Genomic DNA, 23185 nt, shown 5'->3' with positions numbered 1-23185 from the left:
GCTATGAGGAGAAACATCAAAATTTTCATGATCAAACTTGAAGACTTTATAAATGGTTAAGCAATTGAACGGCCATCTGAGCAACGCCCCTTCTTACCCCCTTTATATTCTATCACCGCCATCATTCTCTCTTTCCTACATTTTGGGACAAGGAACTGACTGGTGTTTTAGTATTTCGCAGTGACTTCATGCCGCGCCACGTGAAAGAAGGCGTCTTGGATAGAAAGGTAGGCAGGTAAGTATGCCCATGTACGTCTGCGCAGTGTATTGTAACGCTCGTCAAAGTTTATGTTGATAAAATTTCATAATATATGTATTTTTTTTTCACTAATATAAAATGTGTTTCCGTTCATCTGAGTTCCGCCGTGATGTGATGTGAAGCGATGGTGTCCAGTAGTGTGTCTCCTTCTCTATGACTCGGGCAAATCAAAGGGGTTATGTATGTAGCCTTCCCATTCTGTCCATGCCGCCCATCTCCGCCAACCACTGGGAGAAGGTCAATTACGGCCGCCTTTCCGATTGGAGCTGTGTAGATGCTTTCAGGCGAGGTCTCGCTATCAGGGGTCTGGAGGCTCTGTTGCTCTAAATGAAGATGAGAGTGATGATGGCTGGATCAAGCGGGTGCCGCAGCTTAACTTTATAGCATCTTGTAACTAACACCTATGCTTCACCAAGTCCAACCACGTAGCTATTCGGCCAACTTGCCCCATAACGCTTGAGACCAGAAAGTTAACAAACTCTATTCTATAGCGGATTTATTGACTAGGAGTAATTGGAACGTGTCTTTTAGAACCGGAGTGAAGGCCAGTTATTGGCGTCGAACGAAACACAGTGGTATGGTTTAAAAATTTACTATTGCAATACTCAAAGAAGGATCTACTTTCGAAGATGCCGTTTTCGTTAATAGAAGAGAAGGATTCTTATAGCAAACACCAGATATAAAGGGATGCCACGGAAAGGGGGAAAACGTCGATTTGAAGATGCCCCAAACACGCCCTGAAAATCGTTCACGAGTCCATGTAGACTATGGCAATTACCAGTCAAGCTCTGCCCTTTTCTACGAGAGCCTAGTCTCTTTCTGCCGTAGATGTATTCACAGGAAATCACTCGCACACATCACACACATAATTGTAGCCAAGCGGACAAAAAAGTTATATTTACACACCATTAGAGCGGAGATCGATCTTCTTTCGAGCAGCTTTTATACAAAGAAAAAAAGCACCCATCACCGCACAAGCAGCGATAAAAGAGTAAGCAAGAAAAAGAAAGGGTGGAGGGAAATTGTTATGAACACAAGTAGTTAGTTAGTAATGCGTAACCCGACACCAAAAGGAAAGTAAAAAGACACAAGAATCCCATAGATAAAAAGAAAAGAAACAGACGAGAGAAGAAAAAAAAAATAGAAAAATACATACACAGAAAGGAAAAAAGGAAAGTGAAGACATCCCGGGGAGATAGAAATATGCAAAATACATCTAAACAGCAAAACCCTTTTTTTCCCGTCCCTTTTGTTTTTGTTCATAAAAGACACACCCATCGACGTACTTTTTTTCCACTTCACATTATGCTCCCAGACATATATTCATTTCCAGATAATTTTTTCTTCTTTATGCTCCTGAAGTGCTACATTTACTCCTTCTTCTCGCCCTCGGCAGGCTTAGCTTCATCGGCGGGGGGAGCGTTCTGCTGCTCAGATCTGGCACGGTGCATCTTGTCGAAGAGGGTCAAAGACGCGGTCTGGACGGCATCGGTCTGGGTCTTGAGGTCCTCGGCGGTGACACCACCCTCACCGGACTGGGCCTTGGCAACCAACTCCCTGAGAGAAGTGATCTTCTCCTTGATGGTAGTGGCCTCAGACTTGTCAAGCTTGTCCTCGAACTCCTTAAGGGCCTTCTCGGTGTCGTTAATGACAGAGTCAGCGCGGTTAGCAGCCTCGATGGCCTCCTTGCGGTCCTTGTCGGAGGCCTGGTAACGCTCAGCATCGTCAATCATGGACTGGATCTCAGAGTCCGAGAGACCAGAGCCGGAGGCAATGGTGATGGACTGGTCCTTGTTGGTGGCCTTGTCCTTTGCGGAAACGTGGACGATGGAGTCGGCGTCAATGTCGAAGGTGACCTCGATCTGGGGGACACCACGGTGGGCAGGGGGGATTCCGACAAGCTGGAAGTTTCCGAGGAGCTTGTTGTCGCGGACGAGCTCACGCTCTCCCTGGTAGACCTTGATCTCGACGGCGGTCTGGAAGTCGGCGGCGGTGGAGAAGACCTGGGACTTCTTGGTGGGGATGGTGGTGTTGCGGTTGATCAGACGGGTGAAGACACCACCGAGGGTCTCGATACCGAGAGACAAGGGAGTAACGTCGAGCAACAGAACGTCCATAACCTCACCGGCGAGAACACCTCCCTGGATGGCGGCACCAATGGAGACGGCCTCGTCGGGGTTGACAGACTTGGCGGGGTCACGGCCGAAAACGCTCTTGACGGTCTCGGCAACCTTGGGCATACGGGTCATACCACCGACAAGGATAACTTCCTGGATCTCGGAAGCCTTGAGGCCAGCATCCTTAAGAGCCTTGCGGGAAGGCTCAATGGTCTTCTGGATGAGAGGGTCGACGAGAGCCTCGAACTGGGCACGGGTGAGCTTCGTGTTGATGTGCTTAGGACCGGAGGCATCAGCAGTGATGAAAGGAAGATTGATATCGGTCTGGAGAGTAGATGAGAGTTCCATCTTGGCCTTCTCAGCGGCCTCACGGATACGCTGGATGGCCATGCGGTCGCCAGAGAGATCAATGCCAGAGTCCTTCTTGAACTGCTGGACAAGGTGGCGAACAAGAATAATGTCAAAGTCCTCACCACCGAGATGGGTGTCACCGTTGGTGGACTTGACCTCGAACACACCCTTCTGGATCTCAAGAATGGAGACATCGAAAGTACCACCACCAAGATCGAAGACGGCAACAATACGGTCGGCATCCTTCTCAAGACCGTAGGCAAGAGCGGCAGCAGTGGGCTCGTTGACGACACGGAGAACGTTCAATCCAGCAATCTGACCGGCATCCTTGGTAGCCTGACGCTGGGAGTCGTTGAAGTAAGCGGGAACAGTGACGACGGCGTTCTTGATGGGCTTGCTGAGGTAGGCCTCAGCGGTCTCCTTCATCTTCTGCAAGATGAAACCTCCAATCTGCGAAGGAGAGTACTTCTGGCCACGGGCCTCAACCCAGGCATCTCCGTTGGTGTGCTGAACAATCTTGAAGGGGACCTGGGCGATATCCTTCTGGACCTCAGGATCGGTGAACTTACGACCGATGAGACGCTTGGTGGCGAAGAGGGTGTTCTCGGGGTTGACAACGGCCTGACGCTTGGCCGCGATACCAACGAGACGCTCACCGTCCGCAGTGAAAGCGACAACTGAGGGGGTGGTACGGGCACCTTCGGGAGTCGGTTAGCAATTTTCTCGGGTAAGACGGAGCGCGGGGATGAAAAATTCTCACCCTCGGAGTTCTCAATGACGCGGGGAACCTTTCCCTCCATTACGGAGACGGCAGAGTTGGTTGTACCTACGATTCAATGTCAGTCAAAATGAAACCAATTGAATTATCTGGAATTGAATTTTGCGATCAAATTGCAATTCCTCAGAAGTGTAAAACTCACCCAAATCAATACCGATAACCTGGCCCTGAACCTTGGGCTCAGAGGAGTTGAACCGCGAGAAGGCGGATAGTGAAGGACGAGTGACATTAGGCTTGATAAACGACCTCAATGAAGGGGCAGCCCGGGGAGCCTGTGAGAGCAAACCTCAGTCAGCGTTGTGGTTGATGATGTAGACCATTATGCCCCACCGACGTCAGTCAGCGAGCGGGTGGTGACGAAATACTCACAACACGGGCAATTCTTGAAAGAACCATTATGACAGTGATATGTAAGGAAGAACTGAAACAAAAAAGGGCCTTCCGTCAAGAACAGTGAAAACAATTAACCAACGATGATGGTCGTGGGAGAGATGATGTGTAGTGGTGATGGGGGGGGGGGTGTGCTTGCGAGAGATGAGGAGCGGGTTGATGACCTTATGAACTTTTTTTTTCCTACTCGGGTCGGTTCTGGTTGCAGCGAAAAAATTTCGCCCAACTTTTTTTTTTGTGTGAGCCGAAACCGAAAGAGGAATCAGCAACGATGCTGACAGAACCCACTGGAATCTACGGTACGCGCCACACACCGCCGCCCCGGTCATGCGGGGGGGGAGAGAGATCCACAGATCCACAGAGGAAAAATGTAAATTTTTGCTTCATACCGTAGCAAGAGCCCGCAGAAAACATGGCTCTGATGCCTGGGGCTTCGAATTGTTTGTTCTCCATTCCGGCCAATCAGAGCCATGAAATTCTCCTGCTTCTAGTAATCACAGGTTGTCACTCGGTGGGGCACAACGCTCCTAGAGGTTTCGGGAAACAGGCTCTCGAAACACGGCTTAGGGAAGAAGGGCCCCCATGGTACCCCGCATAGAAGTGGCATCCGTGGCAACTCCTGCTGTTCGGTCGGCGCCTTTACCGTCGACCTTGTCGGCCGGAGTTGCGGAGCATTATCATGATGATTAGTCATCAGCGGGAAGCCAAAGGCTAGCTCAAGCTCGGCGTGAGTCAAAAGCTTTGTCCAGCTCTTACATCAACGTTAAAGGTCTAGAAGAGCTGTTTTGGCAATCTCTTCCGCTTCCAACATCGAGAGTCAAGACCTCCCGCATCTTGTCTCTGGAGCAGTGTCCACTTTGCCGAGAAATAAAGAGTTTGAGTGGTATTTGAGGACAAGCGTACTCTAGTTAATTAAAGCTTCCCAGCCCTCTTGCCTTGTGGCCCTGTGTTTTGATCTTGCTCAGAACCGACGAGTAGGATGCTCTACTGCTCAATCCCATGGCAATGGCCGGGGAGTGGATATGGAGAATAGATATAGCCTTGAGAGACTGAGCTCCGCATCTCACGATATTCGCATGGCACAGGGCGCTCTGTGCTTCGCGCCCGGTGTCCCACTGCGGATACAGCTTCTTCTACAGTCGGATTATCCCGATTGAAAAAGTAGAAACAACCTAAGTACAGGACATGGCACATGAAGCTACAGGTAATGTACTAAAGTAGCTGTCGTAGCAATCATTGGCACCCCGCCCCCACCTCCGATATCAAAACACAAAAGTGTGGGGTAGACAACTCAATAGCATTTCTCTGCTACGAATTGCTTCTTCTCGAGTACTTAAGGCCTCACTTCCCACTCCATGATTATCAAGCAGCTCGTACTCCCTCCGCCGGGTATCACTGCTTAACCCCCCGTCTGAACCATGCTGTACCTCGGCAAAAGCAGCCATCTTGCACGATGATCATTGCATGGTGGGGAGCTGCACGATGTCGTAATAGGCATTCCCGAGGCATCACCACCAACCCAACGTCAACTCCGCTTTACTTCGCACCTTACTGACCCTGCGGTGCTACTGTTATCGCCGGGAAGTAAGGACTCCACAATTGCTGTTTCCCCGCATCTAGAGGCCTCCTATAGCTCTTATCTAGCCGTTAATAATTATCACAACTTCCTCTAATTCTACTATATATATCAGTGATGTTACGACTCTTCACTCGTCCCAGAGTTCTCCGTCCCTTATTCCAGGCAAACACTCACACAATTCTCAAGATGTCGCTCTCTACGCACAATGTCCCTAAAGTAAGTACTTCAGAACATCACAATGACCTATAAGACAGAGCATAATGTAGTCGGTCCATAGTTTACAGCTAGCTAACTCACCTCAGCTCAATGACCCCTCCCTCCTAAAAGAAGCCGCCTTCATCAACGGCCAATTCATCACCTCCCCCGCCTTCACCACCTTCACAGTCACCGACCCCGCCACCAACACCCCCATCGCCACCATCCCCGACCTCACCGCCGCCGAAACCCGCACGGCCATCACCGCCGCGCACACCGCCCTGCAAACCTTCCGTCACACCCTGCCCCGCGAGCGCGCCCGCCTCCTGCGCGCCTGGTACGACCAGATCATCGCCAACGCCGACGACCTCGCCACCCTCATCACCCTCGAGAACGGCAAGCCCACCGCCGACGCCCGCGGCGAAGTCGCCTACGCCGCCTCCTTCCTCGAATGGTTCAGCGAAGAGGCCCCCCGCCTCTACGGCGACACCATCCCCTCCTCCGTGCGCGGCAACCGCGTCGTCACCATCCGCCAGCCCGTCGGTGTCTGCGCGCTCATCACACCTTGGAACTTCCCTGCCGCAATGATCACGCGCAAGATCGGGCCCGCCATCGCAGCCGGCTGCACGGTGGTTGCGAAGGCGCCGGCGGAGACGCCGCTGACGTCGCTGGCGCTGGCGGAGCTGGCGGTGCGCGCGGGGATGCCGAAGGGGGTAGTAAATATTATAACGGCGTCGGCGAACACGGCGGCGGTGGGCGAGGAGCTATGTGTTAACCCTGTGGTCAAGAAGCTGTCGTTCACGGGGTCGACGCCAGTCGGGAAGCTGCTGATGAAGCAGTGCTCGGGGACGCTGAAGAAGCTGTCTTTCGAGCTTGGTGGAAACGCGCCGTTTATTGTCTTTGACGATGCGAATGTCGATGCGGCGGTGGCGGGCGCCATTGGGTGTAAGTTCCGGTCGTCGGGACAGACGTGCGTGTGTGCGAACCGCATCTACGTCCAGGACGGCATCCACGACGAGTTTGTGGCCAAGCTGGCCGAGAAGGTGCGTGGCTTCAAGGTTGGCAGCGGGTTTGACGGCGAGAATACCCATGGGCCGTTGATCCATGATCGCGCGGTAGGCAAGGTGCGCGAGCATGTGGACGATGCGGTGGGCAAGGGTGCGGAGGCGGTGGTGGGCGGTGGGGTGAGCCAGTTGGGGCCGAACTTCTTCGAGCCGACGGTGTTGAAGGGGTTGACGAGTGAGATGCGGATCTCGAGGGAGGAAACGTTTGGGCCCGTGGCCGGCGTGTTCAGGTTTAAGACGGAGAAGGAGGTGGTGGGGCTTGCTAATGATACGGAGGTTGGGCTGGCGGGGTATTTCTTTAGTAGTGATATTGGGCGCATTTGGAGGGTTGCTGAGGCGCTTGAAGGTTTGCCCTTCCCTCTCTTTCTCTCTCTCTGGTAATAGTAACTTATACTAATGATATGGTGAATAGTCGGCATGGTGGGCGTCAACACTGGAATCATCAGTGATACTGCGGCGCCTTTCGGAGGCATCAAGGAGAGTGGCTTTGGGAGAGAGGGTAGCAAGTACGGGATTGATGAGTACACAGTCATCAAGAGTATTACCTTTGGTGGCGTGGGAAATTTGCAGGGTTAGTTAGGTTGGCTTAGTTTATTGTTTTTAGTAGAATTCCAATGATGGCTTTTTTTTCTGGTAACGATTTGGATCTTGAGTGTGGTGTGTGCGGTGCGATTGAGTGAAGATGATCATTGGCGCTGGTGGTTGCGGCATGACTCTGTCCTTTATCCAGGCCCCACACCCTCCCAACAATCTTCTCTCGTGTCGGGGCCCCGCGATAGCGAACCATCATCTACTTACGATGACCAGTACAGGCACTAACATAAGTTCACACTGATCCTGCCCTACTCAGCTCATACCTAACCAGCGTATAGGCCGAAGTGATAGCATCCGCGAGAACTCAACCCCTCCCCCCCAAATACTAGATTTCGCAGTCGGCAGCGCCCAAAAATTGGTGATCTTTGATCTTTGGCCTTTCCGTTGAGCTGGCGGTCTGTACATTCACCCCTCGTCCCTATCCTCAGGACACGTCTGAATCCCACTCTTACGACGTGCTACTTCGGACTTCCTCTCTTACCTTTGGTTTAAAGAATACCAAATCTTCGAAGGAGCCTGAGACGAATGTTCTATGAGGCGTAGATAGCGGTACTCCAATACACCTCTTTCAACTGCTCTTGACATATCTCGTGAACCACACTGATGTTAAACGAGGTGCGAAAACGAAGAGAAGTAACTCAATTGTCTATCATAGGATCATTTGCTCTAAATCTCCACCTACTCTAAGGACGGTCTGTAAATATCCACATAGTAAACGATACTAGACTCGAACATCATCCTTAACACGGAGCGGGTGATTCAAACGAGTGATATATGGTGATCATAGCAAACTCTCCATCATCATCATGAATTATCACTCGCTAAAATTTGACCACGCAACACCATCCACGAGTCCCCCCAGCGTATCTATATACAGTCCCATTTCTTTCCTTTCTTCATCCTCCCTCCTACTCTTCCTCCTCCATAAGACTGAAGATTTCGGCTGGCTAAACGATAAACCTAATCATCCGGCGCCAAGGGTTTATTGATCGATGAGGTGATCTATCTCTGGAATTCTCTCTATATTGTCGTCACTATTTACACATATTTGGACTCATCTTTCCAGTCGCTCCAGACGAAGCGAGGGGGTAGTTTGGATCTGTGTCGGCTTAGTCTAGGGTTAATGCACTTGGGGTATAGGAGGCACTTCAGTGAGCCCGTAGGCGAGGACGTCGAGGACGTCGAGAGCAGGCTCGACGGATCCGGGGGAAGGGGAGTGTTAAGTCATCAGCATTCTCGAGAGTCTTATGGAGTTGTTGGGGGCGGCGGTGAGAGAGCAGTTGTGGGTGCCCTCACCTCTGGTATTGGTCGATTGCTCTGTCGCGATGATTAAAGTCTCGAGACATCAGCTTTTAGTGTATGTTCATCACCAGACAGGAGTCTGTAGTCAAGTGACCGAAGATGGCGGTGGGGTTGTGCAAGGTTACAAGTACTAGAAGTCGGGTCACGATCAAAAGCTGGATTCAGCGCAAAGGTGTAAAATACCCCAGCGAAGAGTATTTCTGGAACCGTGTACGCGTATGCTAAAGATTCAAGGCCAAGTGTACCAAAAGACACGCTGTCGTTATCGGGTTGGATGTCCCAGCGGTATTTGGCCGAGCCATTGTCTCAATACCAGCTGTGTCTTAAATAATGCGCGCACGTTCAACCCACGCTGACTTCACACCATCCGGTGGTGATTTCGGCGGAAGATTACCAGCTTCCACCCCGGCCGCAGGGGATGGGAGTTGGGAACTTTTTGTTCTTTTTTTTTTTTTTTTTTACTAGAGTAAATGTAAATATCTTATATCTTGCGATACCCAAGTTATTCCTTGTTTCCATCAACTTTTAGTTTAAGTTTAGGCAATACGCCGATAGAAAAAAAAACCCAGCAGAATTTCATCTACATAAGTCTCCATTCGCGAAAGAGAGAATGGGTCTCCACGAGTGATATATCATGAACCTACAAGGGTTAGGGACCCTCACTCGGCCCTGCGGCTCCCTGCCCCACCTAGATCTGATAGATAAGATAAGCAACCCACCATTGCCGGGTCTTTTTTTCTTTTCAACCCTGCCTCACCCGTCCCTGGAGAAGAGCAAATCTCGATTTCACCCGCCACCCAACTCCACTCCAGGAAGCATTGCAATTATGAGAGCTGCGATATCCAGATCCCAATGCCGGGCTTTCCGGTCCTTTTCCTCCTCTGCTCTGAGGACGACGGCGCCTCTTGCGCGCCCGGTTGCAAGACTGGGGACCGTGAAGAAAGTTTCGTCGTTCGCGGCGCCAGTGCTGGCGAGAGCTGCACTGCCGGCGTTGAGGATGAGGACTAGGGGGTACGCGAGTGTCGCGGAGGCCATTGTGTAGGTTTTAAATTTTTTAATTTTTTTTGTGGGTTCAATTGAATATAGTGGGCACGAGGATGCTAATTTGGTTCTTGATGGCAGAGCTGAGGAGCCACCAGAGTTGGTCTCGCTGGAGGAAATTCACAGCAAGATGGACCCCGTGGAAGCCGAGAGGTTACGCACAGTGCGCAACATTGGTATTGCGGTTAGTAGTACCTGTTTACTTACTTGCGAAACAATTGAAGCAAATTGCTAAATATCCCTTCACACCTAATAGGCGCACATTGATTCTGGAAAAACCACTTGCACAGAGCGTGTCCTCTATTACACGGGTCGTATCAAAGCCATCCATGAAGTCCGCGGTAAAGACGCCGTCGGCGCAAAGATGGACTCGATGGATCTTGAGCGTGAGAAGGGAATTACCATTCAGTCTGCAGCGACCTTCTGTGACTGGGTCAAGAAGGAGGACGGCGTTGACCAGAAGTACCACATCAATCTTATCGACACACCAGGACATATTGATTTCACGATCGAGGTGGAGAGAGCTCTCCGAGTGCTGGATGGTGCTGTCATGATCTTGTGTGCTGTCAGCGGTGTACAGTCGCAGACCATCACCGTCGATAGACAGATGAAACGTTACGATGTTCCGAGAGTGTGCTTTGTGAACAAGATGGATCGCATGGGTGCGAATCCGTGGAAGGCAATTGAGCAGATCAACCACAAGTTGAAGCTACCGGCGGCAGCTATTCAGGTCCCGATCGGCGGTGAGGACTCGTTCCAGGGTGTGGTTGATTTGATCAAGATGAGAGCTCTGTACTTCGAGGGGCCGAAAGGGTAAGTCATACTTGCCATCTTCATGGATTGTCACTCACATTTCCTCAGTATCAACGTCGTCGAAAAAGACATCCCGGCAGACCTCCAGGCTCTCTGTGAGGAGAAACGCGGCGTCCTCATTGCCGCCCTTGCCGATGTTGATGACGAGATCGCTGAGCTATGGCTCGAGGAACAGACCCCCTCTATTGACCAGCTCAAGGCTGCTATCCGTCGCCAGACCATCGCACGTAAATTTGCACCAGTGTGCATGGGCTCTGCCCTCGCGGATAAGGGTGTTCAGCCCATGCTTGATGCCGTAGTAGACTATCTACCTAACCCGGCTGAAGTACCAAATCTTGCTCTCGATAGGCGCAGGGCTGAGGCACCAGTGTCATTGATCCCGTACAACAGCATGCCGTTTGTAGGATTGGCGTTCAAGCTCGAAGAGGGCAACTTTGGACAGTTGACCTACATCAGGGTGTACCAGGGTATGCTCAAGAAGGGTATGTATGTGTTTAATGCGAAGACGCAGAAGAAGATCAAGGTTCCCAGAATCGTGAGAATGCACTCGAATGAGATGGAGGAGGTTTCGGAGATTGGTGCTGGTGAAATCTGTGCCGTGTTTGGTGTAGATTGTGCGTCTGGAGACACTTTCACAGATGGTGGATTGCCGTACACTATGGTAAACCCTCACCATACCATACCTTTTGTGACCCACTCTTTACTAATGCTATGGAAAGACTTCCATGTTTGTTCCCGAACCCGTCATTTCCCTTTCCATCACTCCCAAGAACTCCAAAGAAACTGCAAACTTCTCCAAGGCCATCAATCGCTTCCAGCGTGAGGATCCTACTTTCCGCTGCCACGTCGACCCTGAATCACAGCAGACCATCATCTCAGGAATGGGAGAGCTGCATCTAGATATCTACGTCGAGCGTATGCGTCGTGAATACAACGTCGACTGTATCACTGGTAAGCCTGAGGTTGCGTACAGAGAAACCATTACTGAGCGTATCGATTTCGACCACACCCTCAAGAAGCAGACTGGTGGTGCCGGTGATTACGCCAGAGTTATGGGATTCATGGAGCCTACTGGAGATCTCGCCTTCAACAAGTTCGAGCAGGAGGTTATTGGTGGAACTATTTCTGAGAAGTTCTTGTTTGCGTGTGAGAAGGTGACTATACCCGCATTTCAATGGCCAATAACACGTCCTGATTATTCCTAGGGTTTCATGCGCTCTTGCGAGAAAGGTCCTCTTGTAGGCCACAGAGTCCTTGGTACACACATGGTTGTTAACGATGGTGCCACTCACATGACGGATTCTTCCGAAATGTCCTTCAAAATGGCCACTGAGCAAGCCTTCCGCAAGGCTTTCAAGGAAGCTAAGCCAGTCATCCTTGAGCCCGTCATGAAGGTTTCCATTTCTTCACCCAATGAGTTCCAGGGTAACATCGTCGGTCTGATGAACAAGCGTAACGCTGTCATTGAGGACTCTGAGATCGGTGTGGAGGACTTCACACTTACCGCCATGTGCTCGCTGAATGCCATGTTTGGCTTCTCAAGTATGTTGAGAGCTGGTACCCAGGGCAAGGGTGAATTCAGCATGGAGTTCTCGCACTACGCAGCCGCGCCACCTCATATGCAGAAGGAGCTCATTGCAGAGTATGAGAAGGAGAGGCTGAAGAAGCACCAAAAGTAGATTTAGACGGACTGATGGAGGAGGTTGAGTAAGAAAAGAAAAAAAGGGATTCTAGTTACTACTACTTACTATGATACTGGCTGGTTGGCGTATATATATTGCTTTTTTATTTCAATTTCTTTCTCTCCGTAGCCATTTTTGTATAGTGGTTTTGGGCTGGGTTGGGCTTCTGGCTTCTTTCTTCCTTTTTCGTGCGTGATTGGGTTTCTCCGGTTTGCTTCTTGTAAAAATTATTTCCGTGAGTCTTTTTGTGGGCTGGATTGGCTTCTAGATCTGTATGTGTGTATCTTAGAATAAGAGGAAAGATTCTCCACTTTCGCATGTATGTTGCCGAGTGCTGGAGGTTTGGGCCGCTATGGACGGGCTAATATGGGGAGGAGATTAAATAGGGATACCTGAGAAGGCGGTGCAACTTTTCCCAAATTCAAGAGGTCATCGTGGCCAGGCCTGGTGTTCAGTCGTGCGTTGGGTAGGAGCTCTCTAGCCCCGAGTATTATTGATATCAAAACTGGGAGCTCTAAGTCTACTAGTATGTACCGGTACATGACAAGTTTATCATACAGCTTTTCGGTGCAAGCATCTAGATTTATATACAATCTACATCATCACCGCCGCCCTCTGTTCTAAAAGTTCAAACTAAAGAACCAGGAAGTCAATCCTCCGTCTAGCCCCCCCTAAACCTTACAATTCGCCGCCTCATCTCTGAGCAGGAGTAGCTGGCAGCATCGCCATCGCGATAACATATTCACCATCATGGGAGATACTTAACCCGCCCACTGCTTTCTCCGGCCCTCTCGAAACCGACAGGTATGGTTGTCCTGCTCCAATTAGTCCGACCCAATCTACAACAACCTTGCATGCAGCGCAGGTACCTACCCGAAGGATGATACTCCACCTGGACCTCTTTCCAACCCAGAGCACCTCTAACTCCTCCAGTAGCCTTGAATGCAGCTTCTTTGGCAGCCCAGCGCACACCAAGCCATCTCACCAATCCACCTTCTCTTCCCCATTCGCTAGTGGCGCTATCTGCTTCCCCGAGCTTTCGCTGGAATACGGCGAGCTCGTTCCGGGTGAGGATGCGTCGGGCGAACCGGTTGAGGTAGTGGCCGTTGCGCCGAGAGAGGAGAGTGGATAGTCGGGGGAGGTGGAGGAGGTCGACGCCGATTCCGGGGATCATGGTGGTGTAGTTGATGAGACTTTTAAGTTTTGGGTGTTAGGGGTTGTTAGGCGACGCAACACAAGGTATTTAATCAACAGTAGAGTACACTTCTCAGAGCCGAATGGTCTAAAAAGATAAAACAAAACAAAAACCATCCTCTGCCAACTTATTTGTCAGCCATATATGCAATTTTAAACGCGCTGAGTGATGATATATCACACATATCAAAAGGGTATTCTAATTATGTATTAGGTCGAGAAATAAGAAGCTTAGCTCCTCCCTTATTTTCATTGACAGTGACACTCGACCCGTCAACAACATAACTCTGCTGGCGTATTTAAAAAGATGGGTAAAGGAAACACTTCCTGGTAATATCAAAGAAGATTATTAGATATATTTCAAGTGTATATCTGCTGCGATTATTGTACTGAGTAGCCCCTATAAAGCGAAACCCCGATTAAACATCACTTCACGTGCACTATACTTCAATGCGCCGCAAGTTTGAGTCCTGGGTATTATATCAATCGCGAAGCCTTAACCCGGTACATGTATATAAGTTTTTATGATCAGCGTAAGAAGAACATGCACCTATATGTACTTAAACATGTAGTGTAGGGTGTCGTATCAACATATTGTTGAACCTCTATCACCAGCGATCACTCGCGTCCTATCTCTTTCTCAGTGTTAACAATAGGAGACTCAGGGCTTTGGTTGGCACCAATATTATGAACTGCGACCATAATTTATACCTACAATCATACATACTGAAAACCAAGCATGATTCCCAGCACCCCAGAAGCATAGTCAGACACAGCCCATGTTGTAGAATTACATCTAATAGAACTACATGTACTCCATTGTACGTGTACTAGACGTGGAGGCCATATCAAAGCATAGATATATTAATTTGAATCACACTATCATATGATTTACTTCAATCTAAAGCTAGGGTATCTACCCGCTCCCTTTTTATATAATGGGGATGGAATATACAAGTCAATTTGGAGTGTTTATTACAGGTGATAGTTAGGATACGTATACAAAGAAGCCACAATCTAAAAACTTCGCTATACCGTCTTGCGTGTCTCAAAATCTCAATAAAAAGATAAACTTTCGAATCGCTACGTTGTGATAAGATTGCGGGGGGTGGGTTAGCCCCCTGTCTCCTGTCTCTTGTCTCGCTATTGACGTTACTTAAGTAACACCTCCATCACAAACCATCTCATACACGCCCGATTCTACACAGGTCTAGGCTCATCAACTTCCTATAAAGACTAACAGCTATCAAGCGCTCTCCACGAACCAAATCGATCCAATAGACAGTTCATAGCTGAGAAGTTGTGGTTATATAAAACCACACCTCTAATGGCGGATCACCCCAGGCGAGATCGTTTTCAATCATATAAACATCGCTATTCATCCGGGGATGACATATGAATATGCCATCGCAGGAGAACTCACATTGTTAGGATAGGGTTCTGCCAGCTTTATTGTAGCGGTTGAAGGTACTGTCCGGGTGTTGTGAAATAAATCAAATGTTTATAGAAGACTAACTTACCTAGAAGCTGTCTCAACGGTGATATCAGTCGGGCTAATTCTAGCTATAGAAGCCTCTGGCCTGGTGGTGTGCGATAACCTAAACTACCGCTTATGCACTGAGTCTAATACTTCGTTCAATTAGATCAGTTATCCAACACTACCCCATTTTTTCGTAATTCATAGTTAAACGTGATAAGCCCGGGTGTTCACAGATATTATATAAAGAACTGATATAGACTTATCAGGATTTAATTCTCCGATGGCTATGGGGCGATGGTTTTGACATTTTCTAACTCATGCAAGCTTCAAATGTGGCGTGATAATATCTATATATCCAATTATGTTGTCCCACATTATGCCTTAAACCTTTAACTCTTAATGTTTATATATAGATAAGTTACCCACAGCCCCACAGCCCCTTCGTTTAATTATTTAAGCCTATAGTTATTCTAACGCTGATTAAGGTTATTTATTCCACGTAAAAACGATGCGGCTTCGAATGCACCTTTGTACAAACTATGATACCGTACATATATGTGCAAATATCGGGAAGAACGGGTCCCTCACAACGGAACTCCGGGGGTGCTTTACTTCACCCTGGTAGTATAAAACACCCCCGTTGACAAGATGGACTCTACAGACAGCTGTGAGAGCTGTGCAGAAAGGAGATTTTGGTCTCATTCGAGTTACTTTCTTCCCTTGTTCACCTATCTTTCCGCCTCCAAGCTTTGCTAATAGAACAGGCTTGTGATATCTTCTAATTCACGTATACACATACCAAGGCAATCCGTACGTCCGTAGTCCTCGCCAATTCCCCCTAGGGGCACATGAAAGAAGGCAATCTTAATAGCGGCTAAGAGGTAACCATCGCTGTCGTTGATATAGTGGGATCATCCATGACTCGTCCATTGGGGTGCCGGGTTAAGCTTAATGTGGTATTTTTGCTTGTTAATATTGTATATAGGTACGAAAAGTCTCCGCAGAGGATTTCTCACCGACTTAACGAATCTGTGTCTGGGAATCAAAGTTAGTCGTAGCTAGCAACAACTCACTCCAGCCTTCAAATCGTTGAACTAACGGGCCGGCCCGATTGATTATATAGGTACTTACGCCTCACGTACCATTCACTATGGCGTACTTCCGAGACGTCCAATACACATCATGCAAGGACCTCACATCACATACGCAGGAAATTCGTGCATATGTGCACCTGCAGGTAATTATAAGGGGGGAGCAAAAATAAAAGATGGTGGTATTCTGATTAGTAAAGCAGCGTGGGCATACGCGTCCCCCGGCCCTGGGAGCGGCATGATGTAATACTACTGTGGCTGGCAAGCCTCAAATCATGCGATATCACTCGTGACTTCCGCCACAAGCACAACTACAATGGGGATAACTCTAGCAGTGTTGAGAGAATAAAGGAAAGACTCCATATCTTTACCGGTTTTAACCGCAAGTCTGGCTAATCAATAGGTCTGCCTGCGCCCTATCGCACGATATACAGCGGCGGCAGTACTCCGGCGATGTGCGATTAAGGCAATTGACCAGGTCACCCCCAGGAAGAAAGAAACCCTTTTTAAAAAAAAATTATCTATTAGGGTCCGCTTTTCTGTCAACATCAAATCCCAGCCAGAGATCGCAAACAGCAAAGATATTTTTAGGAGAACGAAATATATACTGCATTGCAGCTTTCAAAGGTCTGCATGTTTCAACCCGCACGGCCTTGGGCGAGCTTTTTAAGCTTTACTCGATCGCACTAAAACAACTCGGCAAACACTCGAATCTCGGATGTATTGGGCCGAAGCTAGGGCCCGCGCTCTAGCCAACTAGCGAGGAAGTTTTGTTTCCTAGTTTACTGGTTGGGGCCAAGAACCAATCTTAAAACCTCAAACCTCAACATAGAAATGAATATGGAACCAACGATTCCAAATCCTCTTATCCGATCTCACTCCAGCCCTATGTACTCAGATCAACATGCCGGCTTAGAAGATAAAACACGAAAACTCGGATTATGCCCTTCATTTATTTATCCCCCATCCAGCCACCCTTCAAATGAACCCCCACTAAGCAATATCCGGCTTAGGTCTTGGGGGACACGCGTTCTTCGGAATTTACTGGAATGAAGGAAAGGAATTACATTTATCCGCTTAATATTTTCTTTTCTTAGGACTCATGAGGGATCACTCGACCCCCTACCTTCGTTCTCCCCCTCTTTCCTGGTGCGCAACCCGGCGAGTCACTTTTTCTGGCGCCCTGCCACTTCCCCCACTATAACTTATGTGCGGAACCTGCCACCCCAGAGCGTGAGTGAAAGGAAGTGACCGCTGCTGGGCGATATATATGTGGCACCTCGTTACCGGAGGCCACCCCTCGATGTTGATGATAATGACGATGATGAGACCGCCCAGGCCTCGTCACCACCGCTAGTTAGCACTCCTTTGAGTCTATTATACCTCTGCCCCCTCACTCTCTCAAGTGATGACACTGAGTAAAGTGGCACGAGTGACTGAGTTGTCATCCTGCCCAGGCCTCCATAGTAACTTCAAGTCGACAGACCGCGGAGGATTCGTCACCCATCGGGGGAATTCAATGAAGGAGTAAGATGAAAACTCAAAAAAACACAACTGGTATTTCGAACTAGTGATTTGATATATTGCTCTCAAGTACTCTTAAGATCTTTTGTTGATTACCAACTAGCTAAGCTTTTAGGACCGCTGGAAAAAAAGTGATTTGTAAATACACCCCTTGACCCTTGCGATACCTCGCTGGCCCAGTTTTTGAATTCAGTGGTCTCTAACTAAGCTGCCCTCCTGCAAGTTATATAAAAAAAAGATATCTAAAAAAAATGCACAACCCACCCGGCTCCAGGAAGTAAAAAAATAAAAAGAGTCGAAAAACGGAAAAAAAGAACTCCTAAGTACACCGTCGCAAAGATATAAAGCAATAAACATGGGAAACGTATCATGATAGAAGGATATAATAATCCAGAGAAATGGCCTAGAAACGGCGGGGCCACAAGTCGAGCGCCATCCAGGCACAACTAGAAAATAAAAAATAAAAAATGAAGATCAACGCAGTAGTAAGGCTGGTTTCCTCAGAAAAAGCCTCCACCCAGATATAGAATTTCGCAGATACCTGTACCCGCCCCTCGCCAACCAATATACCCGCTGCTTGCTGTATACACACTTATATATCCGATCTGGAAATCCAAATGACAAAAAGAGAGCTAAAACAAAGGGAAGAGAAATAAATGTTAGAGTAGGTAGGTATGTCTGTCTGCGAGGAGGTGGAGGAAGACCACACATATAAGGAAGAAATAGAGAATGTGTAAAAAGAAGGAAAGAAAGAATATACACAAGAAATAAGCAATAAGCTATAAAGATTAGCCCGCCCAATTGCCAAACCAAACGAACAGACGTCACAGCTCCCCCAAAGAAACCAAAACAGAAAACGAACCAAACATAAAAACCTCCCAAAAAAGTCCCCCAACCCCGAATGTAAAAAAAAGAAAAAGAATTCTTGATATAAAACAAGACAAAATAAACGAAACGCCTTTTAATTCCCGCGCCCCAAAATCCATACATTCGTCACCGATGGTTGGTGGTTGTTGGATGGATAATCCCCAAAAGGGGAGTAAAGAAACGAAAAATAAAAACAGCAACATAAAAGTTGTTGCAGAAAGTGCTGACGGTGGTGATGGTCCTTCATGTTAAGACTCCTTACAGTGGAGTGGGTTATTGTTGTGGTGTGGCGTGCCCGTTGGTCGTTCGCTTATATCCATGCAAATGTCGAAACCCCCCCATCCAAATTCAAGCCCGATTGTGTGAAACCCTTCCAAAAATCATGTCATTGTTGCAATGCGACCTACAGCCCCGAAATCCGACCAGAGACCAAACAAATAAAAACATCCCGGAAAATGCGGGCCGAGATTAATAGCCTTCGTGCATCCTATGCTCGTTAATCCCCAATGGGGATTCGGCATTTACATTGACGCCATCCTCACCTCGTCGATGTTTCCAGTCCGTTGATCCTTTAGTAGCAAAGTCAGTAAAAGCGATAGAACTCAGAGACCATGGTAATCTTACCACTCTGTCTTCCAATGGGCCTCTTCAGGTCGCCATGTGCCACATCACCCCTCGATGACGTCGAACCAGCTTGCAACTTCTCCTCCTGTGCCTGGCCCTGCGACATATACAACTGAAGCTCCCTCTCCTCAGCACGGTCCTCCTTCTCCAACCGCTTAACGTCCTCAGGGCTGAGCTTATCGCGGCGCTTCTCGCGCAACTCCTTGATGATGTAGTGGAGGACCTCCTCGGGGCATCGTGTTCGTGGGAGGGCTTGTGTGCGGGTGTTGCGGACATAGCGGCGGGTCACGTCGGTTACACCGTCGTGTGAGAAGGCGATACAATATGCCATCTTCTTGCCCCAGCCTTCAGCGTATAGCCGTGGCTGGTTCCATGCCTCCTCGCAGGCGTCGACATGCACCCAACGGCGGGCGTGTTCTGAGTATACCTCGGTCCAGACCTGATTCGGGTGTCAGTAACCGTATACTTGGTTCACATTTTGTATAACGGAATACACTTACGTGGTCCTCGCTGTTCCATACCCAGCGCACGCGACTTCCGACTGCCCGACACAGCATCGAGAAACAGTTTGCCCACTCCCCGCATCTGCCCCGACGTGTATCCAACAATGTCCATACATCGCTGTATCGAGGGAATCGCTCATATTGTCCACACTGATTGCACTTGAAGATCTCTGCCCGTGATGCACCTCGAGCCGATTCCTCATCAGTCACTGGTGATAGTCCTTCTGGTGTTGTCTCTGAGTAGCAGCGTGCACATGGGGGATTGTTGACCCATGTGAAGAAATCCCGTCGGAACCATCTAGATATCAAGAAATCCCAAGTCAGCAATCCACCCGCAAGACAAAGAAACCCCGGCAAGAAAACGACAATTCAACGAACTACAGTTCGTCTCATCCATGGGAAACCCTGCATCCCTCCTCAAATTCGTGATACACCAACGCAGGCTCCCGAATATCCACCACCCCAAAAAAAGCACAAAGAGAATCTCTCGGGATAAAAGAACCAGCAAAACCCACCTCAATAAAGCCTGGATAACGCAATCCTGGTATCCCCATTTCGCCTTCTCCTTCCCTAAACTCCTAGCTTCTACCAACAAGATCTGGCTCTCTTCCTCCGCCTCCTGATATATCCTGTTCAACGGAATCACCCCAAGCGCTTCGTCTAATAGCCCCGGATTTTCATATCTTGTCGGCGTCGCTGACAGCGAAATCAACATACTTCGGAATTTTATTGATGCCGAGTCGGTTGGGGCTACAGGAATCTTTGGTGCGGTCCTTGTATACGCCGGGAGACCATCCGGGCCAACTTCCTGTGATCTTGAGGTGCTCGCCGATGTGAGTTGGAATTTCGACCTTGATTTCTGAAGTTGTGGTGGTGGTGGAGGTGGAGGAGGTGGTGGGGCGGTTGTAGGACATGGCGGGTAAAGCGCTGGACGTTGTGGCGATGGTGTCGGTCGTGATGAGGAACCTCCTAGTGAAAGGTTGCGCGTCTGCTTTGTTAGCACGTCGGTACGCTTGTTGTGCATGACATCTTGATAGCGGCTCGTCAAGTGCTTTGCCCACGCCTCGTGGTCGTCGGAAGGATTTGGGAATCCTGACATTGTGGTTATGTTGAATGCTATAACGAGGGTAGAGGGTGAGATATATGTCGAGCGGTTAGGTGGTTGTTCTCTCTCTCTCTCTTCTCTTTCTCGAAGAGTGTGAGGAGAATTGTTCGTTGCTATATTATTGCACTGCTAATGAGTGGAAGGTTGGTGTTGTTATTGTCGCTGCTGGGTGGTTGAGGAGAGAAGAAGGCTCAGAGGCTGTTAGTCTACACAATCGATATGACGACGACAGGTGACAGGGCCCGGGTTGGCTGCCGTTGGGTTGGGGGTGGAAGTGATCGAGTGAGTGTTGCAGGACCCGGAGAGGAGCAGGCAAAACCACAACAGGAGTGGGTAAGTGATCGAGTGGAGGTGTTGGAGTGGAGTATTCCAAAGAAGCAACTGCACTGCACTCAATACTCTACTCTCTACACACACACGAAACCAAACCAAAAAACCAACAACCGAGGAATATCGGTATCTAAGATGTCGGATAGATGGATCGAGTGATAGACGACGACGAAAGTATTCTGGAGAAGGAGTGAGTAAGTATGTAGATGTCGTCGAGGGTTGAGGGTTGTGGGAAGGTGGTAGAGTGAATGGTATGGGACTGGTATGGTATGGGGGCCCAGATTATGGCAGTGGAGGTAGGCGGTGGTGGTGGTAATGGTGGGTGGGGATTTCCCTTTCGTATAGATGGCCCGTGGGTGTGTAATGAAGGGTATGTAGGTGGTAGGGTTTGTAGGTTTCGCGCCGACAGGAAAGGATGATGGATGGGGGAGTCGACGTTCTTTTTTGGGGGGCTTGGACTGGGGGGGGGGGGGGGGGGATGAAGGGTTTCTAGAGTAGCGCGAGAGAGGCTTACGCAGCTCGACCTTCTTTTCCTTACAACCCTGACCTGACCTACTTACAACCTATTCTGCCTAGCCGAACGCGTACGAAACAAACCCTCAAGACGACGGCTCAACGGCTACTCTTCTACTTACTTTGTAAGAGCCCGGGAAAAATTGGGGCTTGGGAAAATGCAGAGAGAGGGTGGCTTTATAACAGAGATGGAAATACTTGAGGGGATGTAACGAAGGCGCTGGGGACGTGAGTAACTGGACCCCCTTCAAGTGAATACGTAAAGCACAACGAATAATAGATTACACATGTAAGTGATGAGAGTAGCAGCAGAAGCAGGTGTGTGAGAGGTGACAACCGCGGAAAGAGAAAAGGGCCAAAAAATAACCCCAGTAGATCTAGATGAAACCGTCCGACAGGTCGTCCAAAAAAAGACGGAAGCGAACTTTCGAGGAATAGCCTGGTTCAGAGAATAGAGAAACGAAAAAAAAAAGCGTATATTATGAGTGACGGGCGGAGTCTGGGTGGGAGAGGCTTTTTGTGATTGAGAATTGCGGCGATGCGAACTACTACTGGGATAAAACGTTCTATCGGGCAGCCTTGAGAGCAGAAGATACAAGAAGGAGGCAGACTTCTTACTCTTTCCCTCTCCCCCCAAAAACAGTGCAGTGCCACCACAGGCAGAGGCAGTACACGCAGCTCAAGACGCAAACCCTAGCATTTTTGCTTGGTATCAGTGTCATCTATGGTTGTACCTACACCGGTGCCCCCCAGCGAAAATTCCTGTGGTCGAATCCGTCGGACCCTATCTTTCTGTTTTGAGCTGCTGCATACGCAACCCACCCAAGACGCGCGGCAGGGGTAATCAAGACTTCCAAGTCCCTTTCCACACTTAGTAAGCCTTTTTCTTTCTCGCCTATTCTGCCAAGATCGATATTCATTGGCCCGCGCGTTTGATGATTTCCCGGCACGTTTAAAATACGTGGTTGCTGGCTGCCGGTTACAGCATCCACGCGTCCCTTCTGCAGCAGCTGTGTAAGTACTTACTAACAAAGCTGTGATTGTCAATTTTGTGACTGACTCGTAAGGTATCTATGCACATAACGCAGTGTGATGCTGATGCTGCTGCTCGGAGGCCCGTGGGCTTCATGCTTTAAAAGTCCAGCTTAGATTTGTGATATTAACGACGTCGACCTGGCCAGGTGACAATAGATCTTCTTCGCCAGCTGCTTCGTTTGGGGAAAGCCTAAGCCACGACCTTGATTGTTTATCTTGACGGAGTGCCCCCCGCCTTTGGATTCGATTTCGCATGTTTCTTGCGTACCTACCACCTGTGGCGACTTGTACCGCTACTTCTCCTCCTGTGAGTCTTGATTTTGATTTTGATTTTGCGTATGTATGGTTCCCCCAGTCTTAAAGGTAACATGAGAAAAACGCCAAGTCTCGAATAACTTTTCCACCACGATTGATATTAAAAATATGGAAAGACAAACTCTTCTTCATCATGGTATCCAGCTTTTCTCTTTCCATATTTTTAATATCAATCGTGGTTGAAAAGTTATTCGAGACTTGGCGTTTTTCTCATGTTACCTTTAAGACTGGGGGCACCATACCTACGTCTGTAGTACCTAGGTAGCAGGTGAGACGTAATACTAACTGTCCCGATTGTATGGGATTCAGGAATCCATCCCATTAACTGAGGCTCTGAACTAGCAAGACCCTAGGCCGTTTGGGTTAGGTTTGTAGGACGCACCATTAACAAACGCCTCCCGCCCTAGAGTTAAAGTACTACTACAGTCTAACAATGCGA

General features: G+C 48.9%; 8 protein-coding genes across 8 annotated transcripts; 4 read left to right on the top strand and 4 right to left on the bottom strand.

The window, feature by feature from the left end:
* Positions 1–1629: 1629 nt before the first annotated feature.
* H6S33_011808 (uncharacterized protein) lies at positions 1630–3901 on the bottom strand (the record flags this gene model as incomplete). The annotated part of the gene is made up of 4 exons (XM_044843150.1): positions 1630–3425; positions 3488–3553; positions 3648–3777; positions 3875–3901. 4 exons carry the CDS (start codon positions 3899–3901, stop codon positions 1630–1632), a joined length of 2019 nt encoding a protein of 672 aa, XP_044695476.1.
* Positions 3902–5588: 1687 nt separating this feature from the next.
* Positions 5589–7309, top strand: H6S33_011807 (uncharacterized protein; the record flags this gene model as incomplete). The annotated part of the gene is made up of 3 exons (XM_044843149.1): positions 5589–5690; positions 5777–7079; positions 7146–7309. The coding sequence occupies 3 exons, from the start codon at positions 5589–5591 to the stop codon at positions 7307–7309; spliced, it is 1569 nt and encodes a 522-aa protein (XP_044695475.1).
* Positions 7310–8133: 824 nt separating this feature from the next.
* Positions 8134–8956, top strand: H6S33_011806 (uncharacterized protein; the record flags this gene model as incomplete). Its single annotated transcript, XM_044843148.1, has 6 exons — positions 8134–8190; positions 8307–8324; positions 8394–8609; positions 8677–8684; positions 8750–8801; positions 8864–8956. The coding sequence occupies 6 exons, from the start codon at positions 8134–8136 to the stop codon at positions 8954–8956; spliced, it is 444 nt and encodes a 147-aa protein (XP_044695474.1).
* A 459-nt stretch (positions 8957–9415) lies between these two features.
* Positions 9416–9664, bottom strand: H6S33_011805 (uncharacterized protein; the record flags this gene model as incomplete). The annotated part of the gene is made up of 1 exon (XM_044843147.1): positions 9416–9664. The coding sequence occupies one exon, from the start codon at positions 9662–9664 to the stop codon at positions 9416–9418; it is 249 nt and encodes an 82-aa protein (XP_044695473.1).
* Positions 9665–9800: 136 nt separating this feature from the next.
* Positions 9801–12162, top strand: H6S33_011804 (uncharacterized protein; the record flags this gene model as incomplete). The annotated part of the gene is made up of 5 exons (XM_044843146.1): positions 9801–9854; positions 9927–10483; positions 10532–11144; positions 11203–11637; positions 11689–12162. The coding sequence occupies 5 exons, from the start codon at positions 9801–9803 to the stop codon at positions 12160–12162; spliced, it is 2133 nt and encodes a 710-aa protein (XP_044695472.1).
* Positions 12163–12858: 696 nt separating this feature from the next.
* Positions 12859–13339, bottom strand: H6S33_011803 (uncharacterized protein; the record flags this gene model as incomplete). Its single annotated transcript, XM_044843145.1, has 2 exons — positions 12859–12980; positions 13039–13339. The coding sequence occupies 2 exons, from the start codon at positions 13337–13339 to the stop codon at positions 12859–12861; spliced, it is 423 nt and encodes a 140-aa protein (XP_044695471.1).
* Positions 13340–14297: 958 nt separating this feature from the next.
* Positions 14298–15047, top strand: H6S33_011802 (uncharacterized protein; the record flags this gene model as incomplete). The annotated part of the gene is made up of 6 exons (XM_044843144.1): positions 14298–14340; positions 14458–14467; positions 14611–14664; positions 14807–14826; positions 14884–14945; positions 15003–15047. 6 exons carry the CDS (start codon positions 14298–14300, stop codon positions 15045–15047), a joined length of 234 nt encoding a protein of 77 aa, XP_044695470.1.
* Positions 15048–18789: 3742 nt separating this feature from the next.
* H6S33_011801 (uncharacterized protein) lies at positions 18790–20547 on the bottom strand (the record flags this gene model as incomplete). The annotated part of the gene is made up of 4 exons (XM_044843143.1): positions 18790–18890; positions 18946–19384; positions 19446–19746; positions 19964–20547. The coding sequence occupies 4 exons, from the start codon at positions 20545–20547 to the stop codon at positions 18790–18792; spliced, it is 1425 nt and encodes a 474-aa protein (XP_044695469.1).
* Between the last annotated feature and the right edge of the window lie 2638 nt (positions 20548–23185).

Source organism: Morchella sextelata (assembly GCF_020137385.1).
Source record: "Morchella sextelata strain SCLS chromosome Unknown scls_7, whole genome shotgun sequence".
Taxonomy (NCBI): Eukaryota; Fungi; Ascomycota; class Pezizomycetes; order Pezizales; family Morchellaceae; genus Morchella; species Morchella sextelata.
The sequence above is the reverse complement of the archived record's forward strand: the minus strand, read 5'-3'. Positions and strand labels throughout refer to the sequence as shown.